Here is a 19,058-nt window from a genome sequence, read left to right on the forward strand (position 1 = left end):
TCTTAAAGATCTCTATCAGGTCACCCCTCAGCCTTCTCTTTTCTAGAGCCCCAGCCTTTTTCCGGAGAAGGGAGGGAGGGAGTGAGGGGGGAGGGAGGATGCGAGGGGGTGGGAGGATGTGAGGGGGAGGGAGGATGCGAGGGGGAGGGAGGGAGCGAGAAGGGAGGGAGGATGCGAGGAGGGAGGGAGGAGCAAGGGAGAAGGAGGGAACAAGGAGGGAGAGAGGGATCGAGGGGGGAACGGAGGGAACGAGTGGGGATGGTGGGAACAAGTGGGGGCGGAGGGAACAAGTGGGAACGGAGGGAACAAGTGGGAACGGAGGGAGTGAGGTGGGATGGAGTGAATGAGGGGGGACGGAGCGAGCGAGGGTGGACGGGGGAGCGAGGGGGATTGAGGGAACGAGGGAGGCGGAGGGAGCAAGGAGGGACAGGGAAGCGAGGTGGACGGAGGGAAGGAGGGGGGATGGAGGGAGCGAAGAGGGACAGGGGGAGCGAGGAGGGACAGGGGGAGCGAGGAGGGACAGGGGGAGCGAGGAGGGACAGGGGGAGCGAGGAGGGACAGGGGGAGCGAGGAGGGACAGGGGGAGCGAGGAGGGACAGGGGGAGCGAGGAGGGACAGGGGGAGCGAGGAGGGACAGGGGGAGCGAGGAGGGACAGGGGGAACGAGGGGGACGTTGGAAGTGAGGAGGGACAGTGGGACCCTTTGTGTCACGTGACCCTACCCCTTCCTCCATCCACACGCAACGCTCTACGGAAAGCGACGGGACTTACTTTGTACCAGTGGATGTCCGGCAGAGGCTTCCCTTCCACCACAATGGCGAATCTGGCCGTCTCCTCCGGGCTCACCTCAATGTCCTCCATGATGGACTCGAACCGCGGTGCCTCTGAAACAGGAGGCGTAGGGTTAATCCATCCGTTGGAGGATCGACGAACCGCCGAGGGCTCCAGATCTGCTAAATACCTCCCCTTGTCCCCCGCCCCCCCCGTGCCCGTTTCCTCCTCTCCTCACCTGAAGGAGCTGCCTCCTCCCGCACTCGAAGTCCTCCGGTGACGGGGAACGCTCCAGCACCGTGCCTGTGTGGCCATTCCTCACACAGTGTCAGCGGACCATGGGAACCTCACTCGATGTTCACACTCTCACCAGAAATGGACTCACCAGACAGTGCCAGCCCTGGCTCACTCACTCACTCACGCCTCATAGGTAGAACCAGGAATGAGGTTCTGCTGAGGGAGTTTGAGGAGCGAGGGTCCAAATTAATAAGCAGAACCTCAAAGGTAACGATCTCTGGATTACTACCTGAGCCACCCACAAATTGGCATCGTGGTGTGGGAGACAGGGGTTTCGATTCATGGGGCACTGGCACCAGTACTGGGGAAAGAGGGAGCTGTTCCGGGCTCCACTTAAACCGGGCCGGGGCCAGAGTCCTGGTGAATCGAATAATTAGGGCGGTAGATAGGACTTTAAACTAAAAGAGGGGGGATTGCGGGAGGGGTGGGGGAGGGGTTCAGGTAAGGGTAAATTTATAAATCTAAAGAGAAAAGTCAAAGCCACAGAGCAGTGGAGCGATTCGGGTAAAGATAAGCAGAGTGTGACAGGAAGGCTCAGAGAGTTTAACGGTAATAGTGCATCAGTGAATAAGGTCAAAGCAGGGAAAAATAGTAAAATAGTTAAAATTAAAGGTGCTTTATCTGAATGCACGAAGCATTCGTAACAAGATAGACGAATTAATGGCACAAATAGAGATAAATGGGTTTGACCTAATAGCCATTATTGAGACGTGGTTGCAGGGTGACCAAGGTTGGGAACTAAATATTCCAGGGTACTTGACTTTTTGAAAGGACAGACAGGATGGAATAGGAGGGGGTGTAGCCCTGATAATAAAGGATGACATAAGGACAGTGGTGAGAAAGTATCTTGGCTCAGAGGATCAGGAAGTAGAATCAGTCTGGGTGGAGATAAGAAATATCAAGGGACAGAAAACACTGTGGGAGTAGTTTATAGGCCCCCTAATAGTAGTTATACTGTTGGACAGAGTATTAATCAAGAAATAAGAGGAGCTTGTAACAATGGTAATGCAATAATCATGGGGGTCTTTAATCTTCATATAGACTGGGCAAATCAAATCGGCAAAAGTAGTTTGGAGGACGAATTCATGGAATGCATTTGAGGCAGTTTCCGAGAACAATACGTTGTGGAACCAACCAGGGAACAGGCTATTTTATATATCTTGTCTTGTGTAATGTAATTAGTAATCTCATAGTAAAGGATCCCCCGGGGAAGAGTGATCATAATATGATAGAATTTCATATAGAGTTTGAGAGTGAAGTACTCAAGTCCGAAACTAGAGTCTTAAACTTAAACAAAGCCAATTACATAGGTATGAGGGGTGAGTTGGCTAAAGTTGATTGGGAAATTAGATTAAAAGATATGACAGTAGATAAGCAATGGCGAACATTTAAAGAAATATTTCATAATTCTCAACAAATATACATTCTGTTCAGGAATAAAAACCCTTCGGGAAAAGTGATCCATCTGTGGCTAATTAAAGAAGTTAAGGATAGTATTAGATTAAAAGAAGAGGCTTATAATGTTGCCAAGAAGAGTAGTAAGTCTGAGGATTGGGAGAGTTTTAGGAACTAACAAAGGATGACCAAAAAATTGGTGAAGAGGGAGAAAATAGAATTGGAGTAAACTAGCAAGAAATATAAAAACTGATTGTAAGAGCTTCTACAAGTATGTAAAAAGGAAGAGAGTAGCAAAAGTAAACATTGGTCCCTTAGAGGCTGAGACGGGAGAAATTATAATGGGGAATAAGGAAAGGGCAGAGACATTAAACAAATATTTTGTATCTGACTTCGTAGTAGAAGACTCAAAAAACATACCAGGAATAATGGGAAGCCAAGGGGCAAATGAGAGTGAGGAACTTAAAGTAGCTAATATTAGTAAAGAAAAAGTACTGGACAAACTAATGGGACTAAAAGCCAACAAATCCCCATGACCTGATGGCCCACATCGAGGGTTCTAAAAGAGGTGGCTGCAGAGATAGTGGATGCATTGGTTGTGATCTTGCAAAAACTCCCTGGATTCCAGAATGGTCCCAATGAATTGGAAGGCAGCAAATGTAACCCCGCTATTCAAGAAAGGAGGGAGAGAGAATTCAGAGAACTACAGGCCAGTTAGCCTGACATTAGTCGCAAGGAAAATGCTGGAATCCATTATTAAGGAAGTGGTAACAGGGCATTAGAAAATCATAATATGATTAGGCAGAGTCAACATCGTTTTATGAAAGGGAAATCGTGTATGACAAACCTACTGGAGTTTTTTGAGGATGTGACTAGCAGGGTAGATAAAGGGGAACCAATGGATGTAGTATATTTGGATTTTCAAAAGCCATTTGATCAGGTGCCACATAAAAGGTTGTTACACAAGATAAGGGATTGGTTAACGGACAGAAAACAGAGAATAAGAATAAATGGGTCATTCTCAGGTTGGCTGGGTGTAACTAGTGGGGTGCCGCAAGGATCAGTGCTTGGGCCTCAGCTATTTACAATCTATATTAATGATTTAGATGAAGGGATCGAGTGTAATGTAGCCAAGTTTGCTAATGATATAAAGCTAGATGGGAAAATAAGCTGAGGAGGACACAAAGGGTCTGCAAAGGGATATAAACAAACCAAGCACTGGGGCTCATTTCTAGAGGGATAGAATTGAAAAGCAGAGAAGTTGTTCAACTTGTATCGAACCTTGGTTACACCGCACTTGGTGGTGAACAGTTCCGGTCTCCATATTATAAAAAGGATATAGAGCCACTGGAGATGGTGCAAAAAAGATTTATAAGGATGATACCAGAACTGAGTGGATATACTGATCAGGAAAGGCTGAACAGGCTGGGACTCTTTTCTCTAGAAAAGAGAAGACTGAGGGGTGACCTGATAGAGGTCTTTAAGATTATGAAAGGGTTTGATAGGGTAGATGTAGAGAAGGTGGTTCCACTTGTGGGGAAGACCAGAACTAGAGGTCATAAATATAAGATAGTCACTAATAAATCCAATAGGGAATTCAGGAGAAACTTCTTTACCCAGAGAGTGGTTAGAATGTGGAACTCGCTCCCACAAGGAGTAGTTGAGGCAAATAGCATAGATGCATTTAAGGGCAAGCTGGATAAACACATGAGGGAGAAAGGAATAGAAGGATATGCTGATAGGGTGAGATGAAGTAGGGAGGGGGGAGGCTCGTGTGGAGCATAAACACCGGCATGGACCAGTTGGGCTGAATGGCCTGTTTCTGTGCTGTAGATTCGATGTAACTGGATTTGAGTCCCATCCCGTGACGTGCCTCTTGCCGAGTGGTTCGGCTTCTGCCCTCCCGCAGTGACCGAGGCTCCAGCAAACAACGAGAGAATGTTCTCACCTGCCAGTTGCAGGGCTATCCGGCAAGTGTCCCCTCCGTGCTTGTTGCTGGCCGTGAACACAATCTCCCCGACCTCCGGTCTGCCAACTTTCACCATCTTCAGCGTGTGCTGGTCATCGTCGGGCATGCTCAGCTCGTACACGCGGGGTCTGTTGGTCAGTTCCACACCGTTCCTACCGGCAGTTAACCAGGTGAGAGAGATAAAACTCAATAACTGGCCTTCGACAAATGAATACACTTCTGGGCTGTATAAGAATGAAGCTCAGTCGTATCGTTAGAAGTCATTGGTCGGGAAATTCCTCGAATCTGCCCCCGAGTAACTTCACCGGATGTGTGGTGGAACTCTGTTTATGTGCCTACTTCCACCTCCGTAACATCGCCCGTCTCCGCCCCCTGCCTCAGCTCATCTGCTCTGAAACCCTCATCCATGCCTTTGTTACCACCAGACTCGACTATTCCAATGCTCTCCTGGCCGGCCTCCCATCTTCCATCCTCCATAAACTTCAGCTCATCCAAAACTCTGCTGCCCCGTATCCTAACTCGCACCAAGTCCCGTTCTCCCATCACCCCCTGTGCTCGTTGACCTACTTTGGCTCCCAGACTGGAAACGCCTCGATTTTAAAATTCTCATCCCGATTTTCAAATCCTTCCGTGGCCTCGCCCCCTCCCTATCTCTGTAACCTCCTCCAACCCAACAACCCTCTGAGATCTCTGCGCTCCTCCAATTCTGGCCTCTTGCACATCCCCGATTTTCATCGCTCCACCATTGGCGGCCGTGCCTTCAGCTGCCTAGGCCCTAATCTCTGGAATTACCTCTCTAAACCTCTCACCTCCTTTAAGAGGCTCCTTAAAACCTACCTCTTTGACCAAGCTTTTGGTTACCTGCCCTAATGTCTCCTTATGTGGCTCGGTGTCAAATTTTGTTTGATAATCGCTCCTGTGAAGCACCTTGGGATATTTTATTATGTTAAAGGCGCTGTATAAATGCAAGTTGTTGTTGTTTGTAAACCACGACACGGAAGCAGATTTGAGGATTTCCTTGACCGCTACGTCCAGCTCCTCCTCACGTTGCCATGATAACCTCATCCTGTCCGCCTGGTATTTTAATAAACACCTGTTCATCTATGCAACCACGGTAACTATAATAATCCTCAGCTACAAGAGCAGGTCAGAGGCTGGGTATTCTGCGGCGAGTGACTCACCTCCTGACTCCTCAAAGCCTTTCCAACACCTACAAGGCACAAGTCAGGAGTGTGATGGAATACTCTCCACTTGCCTGGATGAGTGCAGCTCCAACAACACTCAAAAAGCTCGACACCATCCAGGACGAAGCAGCCCGCTTGATTGGCACCCTATCCACCACCCTAAACATTCACTCCCTTCACCACCGGCGCACAGTGGCTGCAGTGTGTACCATCCACAGGATGCACTGCAGCAACTCACCAAGGCTTCTTCGACAGCACCTCCCAAACCCGCGACCTCTACCACCTAGAAGGACAAGAGCAGCAGGCACATGGGAACAACAACACCACCTGCACGTTCCCCTCCAAGTCACACACCATCCCGACTTGGAAATATATCGCCGTTCCTTCATCGTCGCTGGGTCAAAATCCTGGAACTCCCTTCCTAACAGCATTTTTTCTTAATTCATTTTTGGTACGTGGACATCGTTGGTGAGGCCGGCATTTATTGCCCATTCCTAGTTTCCCCTTGAGAAGGTGGTGATGAGCCGCCTTCTTGAACCGCTGCAGTCCGTGTGGTGATGGTCGTTCCACCGTGCTGTTCGGTCGGGAGTTCCTTCACCACATGGACTACAGCGGTTCACGAGGGCGGCCCTCCACTGGCTTCTCAAGGGGCAACTAGGGATGGACAATAAATTGCCGGCCTTGCCAGCGACGCCCACAAAAAACAATCAACAGAAAACACTGGTTTAGATACAATTATGAAATGGTGATCACACCTTGACTAGAAGGAGGAAACGTTGAGGAAAGGGGAAGCTGGGAGGCCTGCTCCCAACATCCTCCCACTCACGCCCAGAGGCACAGCAGCAGAGGCTCTCCGTTACCTTGTCCAGGAGACGTCAGCCTGCACGTGATTCAGCGTACAGGTAATGCAGCTGCTTTGATTTTCCACAGCAAACACAACATCTGGCCTGTCGATGATACAGGGAGCTTCTTCCAGATAGGGACCTGCGAAAAGGAGGAAGAGGAGAGCTCACAGATACCCAAAGGTTGGAGGCATACTTACGTTTATATGGTGCCTTGATTATAGCATCGAAACATTTCAGCATGCTTTCACACAGGGGAGACCAGAACTAGGGGCCATTAATATAAGATAGTCACTAATAAATCCAATAGGGAATTCAGGAGAAACTTCTTTCCCCAGAGAGTGGTGAGAATGTGGAACTCGCTCCCACAAGGAGTAGTTGAGGCGAATAACAGAGATACATTTAAGGGGAAGCTCGATAAACACATGAGGGAGAAAGGAATAGAAGGATATGCTGATAGGGTGAGATAAAATAGGGAGGCAGGAGGCTCGTGTGGAGCATAAACACCAGCATAGACTAGTTGGGCCAAATTTCCTTCTGAATTGCCGTGACTGTTGTCATGTAAACAAACATAAACATGAGATGGATGAACAGGTTTTCAAGGTGTTGATTGAGGGATGCATGCTGATAAGGGCACAGGAGAACACTCTGCTCTTTGTGTGCCAGCTGTGGCTCAGTGGGCAGCACTCTCGCCTCTGAGTCAGAAAGTGGTGGGTTCAAGTCCCACTCCAGAGACTCGAGCACAAAACCCAGGCTGACACTCCAGTCTTTTCTAATAGGGCCGTGAGGCCTTTTACATCCAGCTGAGAGGGCAGACAGAGCCTTGGGTTTGACGGCTCATTTCAAAGTCAGCCCTTACCAACAGTGCAGCACTCCCCCAGTACTGGCAGCGTCGGCCTAGGTTATGTGCCCAAGTCTCCAGAGTGGGACTCTGAACCCACAACCTTCTGACTCAGAGGCGAGAGTGCTGCCCACTGAGCCATGGCTGGCACCCAAAGGGCAGAGGCTCTTCCGCCCTTGGGATGCAGAGTGAGGTCAGACACCGGGAGGCGTCATGGTGTCACTGAGCACTGGAGAACCAACATGGAGCAGAGCGACTCAAGCCTGGTCCCCATCCCGCGGTGGGACTACATCCCAAGGAGCCGATCGGAGGCTAGGCGGGGAGTATAGCAAGCAGCCCATCTGCTTTGTGCCCCCGCCAAAGTTTCTAACTACCCCATCCCACCTCTGATGCAACGATGTTAACTATGTCACTCCCTCTTCCTGTTTTCAATAGAAATGCATCATTGAGCCTGGTAGGTTTTAATTCCACACAAGCAATCGTCCTAATCCCATGTTTCTGCTCGATTCCCATAGGCACTTCTGCCCCTTTCCTTCGATCACCTATCTAACCCATTCTTAAATGTTGCCATGGTCTCTGCTTCAATCGCTAACTCCGATAACGCATTCTACAGCCTCACAACCCTCCTGTGTAAAAAAAAAGATTCTTCTGCTCTCTGTCCTAAAGCTCTAACATTTCATCTTATATCTACGTCATTCTAGACGCAACCACTGGAACATAGAAACAGGAGGAGGCCATTCAGCCCATCGAGCCTGCTCCACCATTCAATTAGATCATGGCTGATCTGTGTCTTAACTCCATTTACCCGCCTTGGTTCTGTAACCCTTAATACCCTTAACTAACAAAAAATCCATCACTGGAAACAGCGGGGGCAAAATTCAACCACAGTGGAGACGCAAATCAGGCGGTAACTGATTACCCGCCCATTATACACCCTGACCGGCTCTCTATTCAATTGAAGTCAGTGGAAAGACAATGAAGTGGGGCGAATTACGGGTCATTATGTGTTTTGTGCCCCTCCAAAGTTTCTTTTATTAAAATTCATTCTCGGGATGTGGGCGTCGCTGGCAAGGCCGGCATTTATTGCCCATCCCCAGTTGCCCTGAACTAAGTGTCTCACTGGGCCCCTAAGTTAAGAGTCAACCACATTGGTGTGGGACTGGAGTCACGTATATAGGCCCAGACCGGGTAAGGACGGCAGGTTTCCTTCCCTACAGGGACATTAGTGAAACCAGTTGGGTTTTTACGACAATCTGACAGCTTCACGGTCACTTTTACTGAGACCAGCTTTTTATTCCCAAATTCTCAAACTGCCCATTGTGGGAATGTGAACCCTTGTTCTCCAGATTACTAATCCAGGACTCCGGATTGCCGGTCCGGGACTCCGGATTACCGGTCCAGTAACATAACCACTACACTACCACCCCCACTCTGTCTCATCTCTGATTCAACGACTTGGGCGTGATTAGCCCACGATTTTCCAACCATGTAACGGAAGGGGTGAGATGCAGTAGGGAGGGAGGAGGCTCGTGCGGAGCATAAACACCAGCATAGACCAGCTGGGCCGAATGGCCTGTTTCTGGGCTGTAAATTCTATGGAACGTGACTCCCCCCTTTCTGTTTTTGAATAAAATAACAGTGAGCCTGGGCTGATGAATCAGGCCGTCCCTGCCCACTCCGTTACATTCTCACCTGCTCCTGTTTTATTCAGGAGCTTTCTCTCCCTCACTCTGGAGCGAGCTGGTAACCAGAGCACGGGCCCTTACCTCGGTCCAACAGTTTGATGGGTTCTGAGACGGGGGAGGGTTTGCTGCAGTTCTTGGAGGTTGCGCTCTGGACCCTGAACAGGTACTGGACGCCTTTGTTGAGCGACTGAATGGTGTAGGTGGTGTCCTTGATGTTGGCTTTCAGCACATGCCACTGAGCTGTGCCCATCACCTGGCTCTGAATTACATAGGTCAGCGTGGCAGGATCTGAAAAAATAACACAGACTAACCATTACCAGACACAATGGAGCTTACATACATGGGCACTCAATAGTCATTTCTTCACTCTGTGTTCCCAGCTGCGAGTTTCACCCACTAAGATTACTGCCCATGGGATTAAAGGGACAGTGACAGCGTGGATACAAAATTGGCTGTGGGACAGAAAGCAGAGAGTAGTGGTGAACGGTTGTTTTTCAGACTGGAGGGAAGTATACAATGGTGTTCCCCAGGGGTCAGTATTAGGACCACTGCTCTTTTTGATATATATTAATGATCTGGACTTGGATATAGAGGGTATAATTTCAAAGTTTGCAGATGACACAAAACTCGGAAATGTAGTAAACAATGCGGAGGAAAGAAACAGACTTCAGGAGGACAGAGACAGACTGGTGAAATGGGCAGACACATGGCAGATGGAATTTAACACAGAGAAGTGTGAAGTGATACATTTTGGTAGGAAGAATGAGGAGAGGCAATATAAACTAAATGGTACAATTTTAAAGGGGGTGCAGGAACAGAGAGACCTGGGGGTGCACATACACAAATCTTTGAAGGTGGCAGGACAAGTTGAGAAGGCTGGTAAAAAACCATATGGGATCCTGGGCTTTATTAATAGAGGCATAGAGTACAAAAACAAGGAAGTTATGCTAAACCTTTATAAAACACTGGTTAGGCCTCAGCTGGAGAATTGTGTTCAATTCTGGGCACCGCACTTTAGGAAGGATGTCAAGGCCTTCAAGAGGGTGCAGAGGAGATTTACTAGAATGATTCCAAGGATGAGGGACTTCAGTTACATGGAGAGATTGGAGAAGCTGGGGTTGTTTTCCTTAGAGAGAGAAGGTTAAGAAGAGATTTGATAGAAGTGTTCAAAATCATGAAGGGTCTAGACAGAGTAGATAGAGAGAAACTGTTCCCTCTTGATAGAGTAAATAAGGAGAAACTGTTTCCAGTGGCAGAAGGGTCGGTAACCAGAGGACACAGATTTAAGGTGATCGGCAAAAGAACCAGAGGGGAGATGTGGAAACATTTTTTTACTCAGCGAGTTGTTCTGATCTGGAATGCGCTGCCTGAAAGGGCGGTGGAAGCAGATTCAATAATAACTTTCAAAAGGGAAATAGATAAATACATGAAGGGAAAAAATTGCAGGGTTATGGGGAAAGAGCAGGGGAACGGGACCAATTGGACAACTCTTTCAAAGAGCTAGCACAGGCATGATGGGCCGAATGGCCTCCATCTGTGCTGTAACATACTATGACACTAAGAGCACTTGTTGGAAATTTGGATGTATGTTGCCCACAATTTTCCAACCGTTAATTTAGACGGTTGGAAAACCACACACTGCGAACACCCTAGTTTCCAATGTGCACTCCCAATTGGCAGAGTGTGTGTGTGTGTGTGTGTGTGTGTGTGTGCCTGCACGCGTGCCTGTTAGTGAAAGGTTTTTTTAATGTATTCATTCTCAGGATGTGGGCGTCGCTGGCGAGGCCGGCATTTATTGCCCATCCCTAATTGCCCTCGAGAAGGTGGTGGTGAGCCGCCTTCTTGAACCGCTGCAGTCCGTGAGGTGAAGGTTCTCCCACAGTGCTGTTAGGAAGGGAGTTCCAGGATTTTGACCCAGCGACGATGAAGGAACGGTGATATATTTCCAAGATGGGATGGTGTGTGACTTGGAGGGGAATGTGCAGGTGATGGTGTTCCCATACACCTGCTGCCCTTATCTTTCTATGCTTATTTACTTGTGAACATCTCTGCCTATGTGTCTCTCCATGTTAATGCGTGTATTGTTATGATGTGTATTTTTGTAATAATATAGACCAAGGCTGTAGTTCCATGCCTATATGTCAAGGATGAGTTTGAGACACTGAGTCAAACACTTTGCTCGTTTATTAAAGATTAAATGAAGATAGGCTCCCATCGAGGTTACAAAAGATGTTTTGCTGTGGAAGAATGCTCCTCACAGTAGGTTAAGCTCGACCTTCTCTCCTCTCTCTCTCCCATTCCAGAGACTTGAGCACAAAATCCAGGCTGACACTCCAGTGCAGTACTGAGGGGGTGCAGCACTGCCTGCCCCTCTCAGGTGGATGTAAAAGATCCCACGGGCACTATTTCGAAGATCGGCAGGGGGAGTTCTCCCCGGTGTCCTGGGCCAATATTTATCCCTCAACCAACATCACCAAAAACAGATGACCTGGTCACTATCCCATTGCTGTTTGTGGGATCTTGCTGTGTGTAAATTGGCTACCGCGTTTCCTACATTACGACAGTGAGTACACTTCAAAAGTACTTCATTGGCTGCAGAGCGCTTTGGAACGTCCTGAGGTCATGAAAAGTGCTGTATAAACTCAACTCTTTCTTTCTCTCTCTCCTCCTTCTCTCTCTCCTCCTTCTCTCTCTCTCCTCTTTCAGTTGCTTCTTCCAAGTTATGGCTACAATCTCACTCCATTTAAACTGTGTCCAGCTGCACCAATCCACAGTTATCTGCAATCCATAAACTTTATACCCACTTTTGCTACTGGTCTGTATTAGTGTTGTATCAAGACGTTCCAGGCTACCTGAACATTTACCCCTCTATTCTGATGGTGATCACCCTCCTTGCTTTGCACCATCATCCCTTTTGTCATTTAATCACTCCTGCCCTCCACCCTATCACAGACCTTCCCTTTTGTTCTTTCCTCCCCTCCCTTTCCCAGGCTCTGAACTTGTTTAAAAACAATGCAATTCATACTTTCCACCACCAGGGGGGGCCCCAATCTTTTAAAGGCAGGCTGTCTCTTAAAAATCTCTTAAAGGTAGCCGGTACCTGTTATTTGCTAAAAATAACAGTCTGCTGTCTGAACGGAGATCAGACATCGCACACGTAAAACACAGATGCAGCTCCCGTCCCTATGTTTACAAACTGATGAGTTATGTTGAAACATTGAATAAAGTTTGCGCACCAACTATATCCCACATCCTCCAATCTGTTCGCCAGATCTCACCAATCTGCCGATCTGAGTTGGTACCAGGCCTGTGAGAGTGCGTGCACCAAGGTTCTCTGCTGATGCACTAGAGGCCTTGGTGCAAGAGGTGGACAGAAGGAGGGACATCCTATATCCGCGGGGGGGGGGGGACAAGAGGCCCTCCAGCCAAATGGTCAAAAGGCAGTGGGAGGCAGCGGGGGACAAAGTCAATGCCAGGCGCACAGCATCATGAACATGGATGCAGTGCAGGAAGAAGTTCAATACTTTGACACGAGTGGTCAAGGTGAGTGAGGTCAACTGTCAAGTGGCGTCTCCTACCAACTGCACCACTGGCCGCATCCACTGCTCCCCGCACTAAACCCCCGTCACCCACTTACCAACAAACTCTTTCCATCAGCACTCAACTCTTCCAATCAGATGCTTCCTCTCACCCTTACACATTACCACTGTTGCAAGCCGCCCACCCACAACTCACAGGTCACACACACTGGCAGCTATTCAACCATGACAGGCACATCACCCAGACACACGTCTCGCTTTCTTGCAGGAGAAGGTGGTGCATATCAGGAGGCAGCAAGTGGCAGTGGCATTTAGCCCCTCGAGCCTGTTCCACCGTTCAATGAGATCATGGTGGACCTGTGACCTAACTCCACATCCCTTAATACCCTTGGTTCACAGAAATCTATCAATCTCAGATTTAGAATTCACAAGTGAGCTAGCATCAACTGCTGTTTGCAGAAGAGTTTCCCAAACTTCTCCCACCCTTTGTGTGTAGAAGCATTTCCTAACTTCACTCCTGCATGTCCTGGCTCTAAATGTTGGGCTATGTCTCCTCATCCTAGAACTCAAGTCTAGGAGACCTCCAAAAACAGTTACAAATGTCTCGGCAGCCAGAAGTAATAATCCAGCCACTAACCTGTAAATCCTGCATAGTCCCTTTAAATAGTGCTGGTGGGGGGTCCTCCAGGCACTCTAAGACACGTTCAGATGGTCGGGGTTAAGACTGTGCGTTGAGTTGAGCGTTAAATCTCAAGATGGTGTTTGTCACTTTAAATCCGCGATGCACATTGATTGTATCCATTTTCTCCTTACTTTACATGCTTCTGGCGTTCGGTATTTGCGCCTGCGCTAACTCCTATACCAAGAAACAACGGGCGCTACACGGCCCAATTTAGCGCCCTTTAACTCTTTAACGTCTTCCAGTTCTGACGAAAGGTCTTCGACCTGAAACGTTAACTCTGTTTCTTTCTCCACAGATGCTGCCTGACTTGCTGGGCTTCTCCAGCATTTTCTGTTTTTATTTTATATTGTATCAGGAGATATTAGGACAGGTGAACAAAAGCTTGGTCAAATAGGTAGGTTTTAAGGAACGTCTTAAAGGAGGAGAGAGAGGCGGAGAGGTTCAGGGAATGAATTCCAGAGCTTAGAGCCGAGGCAGCTGAAGGCAATGGTGGAGCGTTGAAAATCGGGGAGGCGCAAGAGGCCAGGATTGGAGGAGCGCAGAGATCTCGGGGTGGGGGTTGTTGGGCTGCAGGAGATTACAGAGATAGAGAGGGGGCGAGGCCATGGGGTAATTTAAACGCGAGGATGAGAATTTTTAAAATCAAGGTATACCTGGACCGGGAGCCAATGTAGGCCAGCGAGCACAGGGGTGATGGGTGAACGGGACTTGGTGCGAGTTAGGATACGGGGCAGCAGAGTGCAAAGCCAATACATTTCCCACGATGAGTGCAGAATTTTGATTGAGTTTGCCACAAGGAATGGGAAGGAAGAAGTTGTCTTTTTTACCCAGTTTATAACGAAGTGTTAAAAGAGAGGCCAATGTCACCGCTAGTTCACCTCAGGTTTTTGTTGAATGTCAACCAGATGTGGTTTGGCTGGCAGGGGATGAAAGAACTTGCATTTATATAGCGCCTTTCACGACCTCAGGGTGTCCCAAAGAACTTTACAGCCAATAAAGTACTTTTGAAGTGTAGTGTAGGAAACGCGGCAGCCAATTTGCGCACAGCAAGATCCCACAAACAGCAATGTGATAAATGACCAGATAATTTATTTTATTGATATTGGTTGAGGGATAAATATTGGCCAGGATACTGGGGAGAACTCCCCTGCTCTTCTTTGAAATGGTGCCAAGAGATCCTTTACGTCCACCTTAGAGGGCAGACGGGGCTTCAGTTTAAGGTTTCATTCGAAAGACGGCACTTCCGACAGTGCAGCACTCCCTCAGTACTGGCACTGGGAGTGTCAGCCTGGATTATGTGCTCAAGTCCCGAACCCACAAGCTTCTGACTCAGAGGATATAACTAGCGGGGTAGATGAAGGGGAACCAGAGGCTGTAGTATATTTGGGTTTTCAAAAGGCATTCGATAAGGTGCCACATAAAAGGTTGTTACACAAGATAAGGGCTCATGGGATTAGGGGTAATATCTTAGCATGGATAGAGGATTGGTTAATGGACAGAAAACAGAGTAGGAATAAACGGGTCATTTTCAGGTTGGCAGGCTGTAACTAGTGGGGTGCCGCAAGGATCAGTGCTTGGGCCTCAGCTGTTTACAATTGTTTTCAATGACTTAGATGAAGGGACTGAATGTAATGTATCCAAGTTTGCTGACGATACAAAGCTAGGTGAGAAAGTAAGCTGTGAGGAGGGCACAAAGAGGCAGCAAAGGGATATAGACAGGTTAAGTGAGTGGGCGAGAAGGTGGCAGATGGAGTATAATGTGGGGAAATGTGAGGTTATTCACTTTGGAAGGAAGAACAGAAAAACAGAATTTTTTTTTAAAAGGTGAGAGACTAAGAAATGTTGGTAGAGGGATTTGGGTGTCCTTGTACATGAATCACAGAAAGTTAACATGCAGGTACAGCAAGCAATTAGGAAGGAAAATGGCATGTTGGCCTTTATTGCAAGGGGGTTGGAGTACAAGAGTAAGGAAGTCTTGCTGCAATTATTTAGGGCTCTGGTGAGACCTCACCTGGAGCACTGTGTACAGTTTTGGTCTCCTTATCTAAGGAAGGATATAGTTGCCTTAGAGGTGGCACAACAAAGGTTCACTAGATTAATTCCTGGGATGAGAGGGTTGTCCTATGAGGAGAGATTGAGTAGAATGGGCCTATACTCTCTGGAGTTTAGAAAAATGAGAGGTAATCTCATTGAAACGTATAAAATTATTAGAGGGATTGACAGGGTAGATGCTGAGAGGTTGTTTCCCTTGGCTGGAGAGTCTAGAACCAGCGTGATAGTCTCAGGATAAGGGGTCGGCCATTTAGGACTGAGATGAGGAGGAATTTCATCACTCAGAGGGTTGTGAATCTTTGGAATTCTCTACCCCAGAGGGCTGTGGATGCTGAGTCATTGATTATATTCAAGGCTGCGATCGATAGACTTTTAGAACTAAGGGAATCAAGGGATATGGGGATCGGGCAGGAAAGTGGAGTTGAGGTCAAAGATCAGCCATGATCCAATTGGATGGCGGAGCAGGCTCGAGGGGTGATATGGCCTACTCCTGCTCCTATTTCTAATATTCTTATGTTCTTAGAGGTGAGAGTGTTATCCAATGAGCCAAGGCTGATACATCTGTATAAATAAGCACTCCCAACGCAAGGTCTGGGTCTTAATTTCACTGCAACAGATTTTGGATTTGGTTTAAAAGCTTCATAAAGGACTGTGGAAAGCAGGAAGTGTAACTTTGGTCGACGTATGTGAGTAACTAGGCATCGTTTATACTTTCAAGTGGGAATAAAGGAAGGTGAGAGGGTGAGTCAGCTCCACACACTGCAGATTGCACACAGTTCAACATACAAACAAGGTGGGAGTGAGAAAAACTGTTCGACACAGAAAGCTTGCTCTGTCCTCACGTCTCCTGTCCTATATCTAACCCGCGCTGTACCTGCCCTGGGAGTGTTTGATGGGACAGTGTAGAAGGAGCTTTACTCTGTATCTAACCCGTGCTGTACCTGCCCTGGGAGTGTTTGATGAGACAGTGTAGAGGGAGCTTTACTCTGTATCTAACCCGTGCTGTACCTGCCCTGGGAGTGTTTGATGGGACAGTGTGGAGGGAGCTTTACTCTGTATCTACCCCGGGCTGTAGCTGCCCTGGGAGTGTTTGATGGGACAGTGTAGAGGGAGCTTTACTCTGTATCTACCCCGGGCTGTACCTGCCCTGGGAGTGTTTGATGGGACAGTGTAGAGGGAGCTTTACTCTGTATCTACCCCGCGCTGTACCTGCCCTGGGAGTGTTTGATGGGACAGTGTAGAGGGAGCTTTACTCTGTATCAAACCCGTGCTGTACCTGCCCTGGGAGTGTTTGATGGGACAGTGTAGAGGGAGCTTTACTCTGTATCTACCCCGGGCTGTACCTGTCCTGGGAGTGTTTGATGGGACAGTGCAGAGGGAGCTTTACTCTGTATCTACCCCGGGCTGTACCTGCCCTGGGAGTGTTTGATGGGACAGTGTAGAGGGAGCTTTACTCTGTATCTAACCCGCGCTGTACCTGCCCTGGGAGTGTTTGATGGGACAGTGTAGAGGGAGCTTTACTCTGTATCTAACCCGTGCTGTACCTGCCCTGGGAGTGTTTGATGGGACAGTGTCGAGGGAGCTTTACTCTGTATCTACCCCGGGCTGTACCTGCCCTGGTAGTGTTTGATGGGACAGTGTCGAGGGAGCTTTACTCTGTATCTACCCCGGGCTGCACCTGCCCTGGGAGTGTTTGATGGGACAGTGTAGAGGGAGCTTTACTCTGTATCTAACCCGTGCTGTACCTGCCCTGGGAGTGTTTGATGGGACAGTGTAGAGGGAGCTTTACTCTGTATCTAACCCGTGCTGTACCTGCCCTGGGAGTGTTTGATGGGACAGTGTAGAGGGAACTTTACTCTGTATCTACCCCGGGCTGTACCTGCCCTGGGAGTGTTTGATGAGACAGCGCTAAGTCCAGCAGATACATTAAACATCCGTGTATGAGCCGTACCCCCAGGCCCGTACGATGCGCTCCATTTGTTTGTTACCTATTGATGGGTCAAGTTTCTTCGGTTTGTTCCACTGAAGTGTCACTGTCCGACCGGTCACTCCGGCCACCACAGCTGGACCATTGGGTGGGTCGGGCACCACATCTGGATTAAAGCCAAACAACATGAGCAACAATATTTCGTAACTAACATCTTCTTCCCCTTCCCTCCTACCCCTCCCCTTAGCGGCAAGGTTACCCCACAAACCAACAATGGACAAACTACACAAAACATCACTTGTAACAAATACTAAATCTCTTGTTGGCTTCTCACTAAAGCAACAGCAGTTATGCACCAATGCAAGACCCTCGTCAGCAGGAATGTAAGGCCAACGGGACACTGGTTCAAAGGTGGTTAACACTGCCCTAAACCCCTCGATTAGATTCCAGCCTGTAACTCACTCCCGGGTATCCATTATTCTATATATAAACCACCCGAACCCCTCGATTAGATTCCAGCCTGTAACTCACTCCTGGGTATCCATTATTCTATATATAAACCACCTGAACCCCTCGATTAGATTCCAGTCTGTAACTCACTCCCGGGTATCCATTATTCTATATATAAACCGTTTGTACCCCTCGATTAGATTCCAGCCTGTAACTCACTCCCAGTTATCTGTTATTCTATATATAAACCCCCCGAACCCCTCGATTAGATTCCAGTCTGTAACTCACTCCCAGGTATCTGTTATTCTATATATAAACCCCCCGAACCCCTCGATTAGATTCCAGTCTGTAACTCACTCCCGGGTATCCATTATTCTATATATAAACCACCCGAACCCCTCGATTAGATTCCAGCCTGTAACTCACTCCCGGGTATCCATTATTCTATATATAAACCACCCGAACCCCTCGATTAGATTCCAGCCTGTAACTCACTCCCGGGTATCCATTATTCTATATATAAACCACCCGAACCCCTCGATTAGATTCCAGCCTGTAACTCACTCCTGGGTATCCATTATTCTATATATAAACCACCCGAACCCCTCGATTAGATTCCAGTCTGTAACTCACTCCCGGGTATCCATTATTCTATATATAAACCCCCCCGAACCCCTCGATTAGATTCCAGTCTGTAACTCACTCCCAGGTATCTGTTATTCTATATATAAACCACCCGAACCCCTCGATTAGATTCCAGTCTGTAACTCACTCCCAGGTATCTGTTATTCTATATATAAACCCCCCGAACCCTTCGATTAGATTCCAGCCTGTAACTCACTCCCGGGTATCCATTATTCTATATATAAACCCCCCGAACCCCTCGATTAGATTCCAGCCTGTAACTCACTCCCGGGTATCCATTATTCTATATATAAACCCCCCCCGAACCCCTCGATTAGATTCCAGCCTGCAACTCACTCCCGGGTATCCATTATTCTATATATAAACCCCCCGAACCCCTCGATTAGATTCCAGCCTGTAACTCACTCCCGGGTATCTGTTTTTCTATATATAAACCCCCCGAACCCCTCGATTAGATTCCAGCCTGAACTCACTCCCGGGTATCCATTATTCTATATATAAACCCCCCCGAACCCCTCGATTAGATTCCAGCCTGAACTCACTCCCGGGTATCCATTATTCTATATATAAACCCCCCCGAACCCCTCGATTAGATTCCAGCCTGAACTCACTCCCGGGTATCTGTTTTTCTATATATAAACCCCCCGAACCCCTCGATTAGATTCCAGCCTGAACTCACTCCCAGGTATCTGTTTTTCTATATATAAACCCCCCCCGAACCCCTCGATTAGATGCCAGCCTGTAACTCACTCCCGGGTATCTGTTTTTCTATATATAAAT

The 19,058-nt window shown here is 48.0% G+C and overlaps 1 protein-coding gene across 6 annotated transcripts in view; it reads right to left on the minus strand.

The window, feature by feature from the left end:
• The window catches only part of spega (striated muscle enriched protein kinase a), a 347,514-nt gene that overhangs the window by 131,632 nt on the left and 196,824 nt on the right, over window positions 1-19,058 (minus strand). For all 6 annotated transcript variants that reach the window (XM_067986976.1, XM_067986975.1, XM_067986974.1 and 3 more), the window contains 5 exons: window positions 17,245-17,349; window positions 9,065-9,271; window positions 6,476-6,599; window positions 4,411-4,583; window positions 771-883 (listed from right to left, as the gene is read on the minus strand). In XM_067986976.1, coding sequence (XP_067843077.1) covers window positions 771-883; window positions 4,411-4,583; window positions 6,476-6,599; window positions 9,065-9,271; window positions 17,245-17,349 — 722 coding nt within the window. The remainder of the gene's footprint in view (window positions 1-770; window positions 884-4,410; window positions 4,584-6,475; window positions 6,600-9,064; window positions 9,272-17,244; window positions 17,350-19,058) is intronic.

Source organism: Heptranchias perlo, chromosome 7 (genome assembly GCF_035084215.1).
Source record: "Heptranchias perlo isolate sHepPer1 chromosome 7, sHepPer1.hap1, whole genome shotgun sequence".
In the NCBI taxonomy this organism is placed as follows: Eukaryota; Metazoa; Chordata; class Chondrichthyes; order Hexanchiformes; family Hexanchidae; genus Heptranchias; species Heptranchias perlo.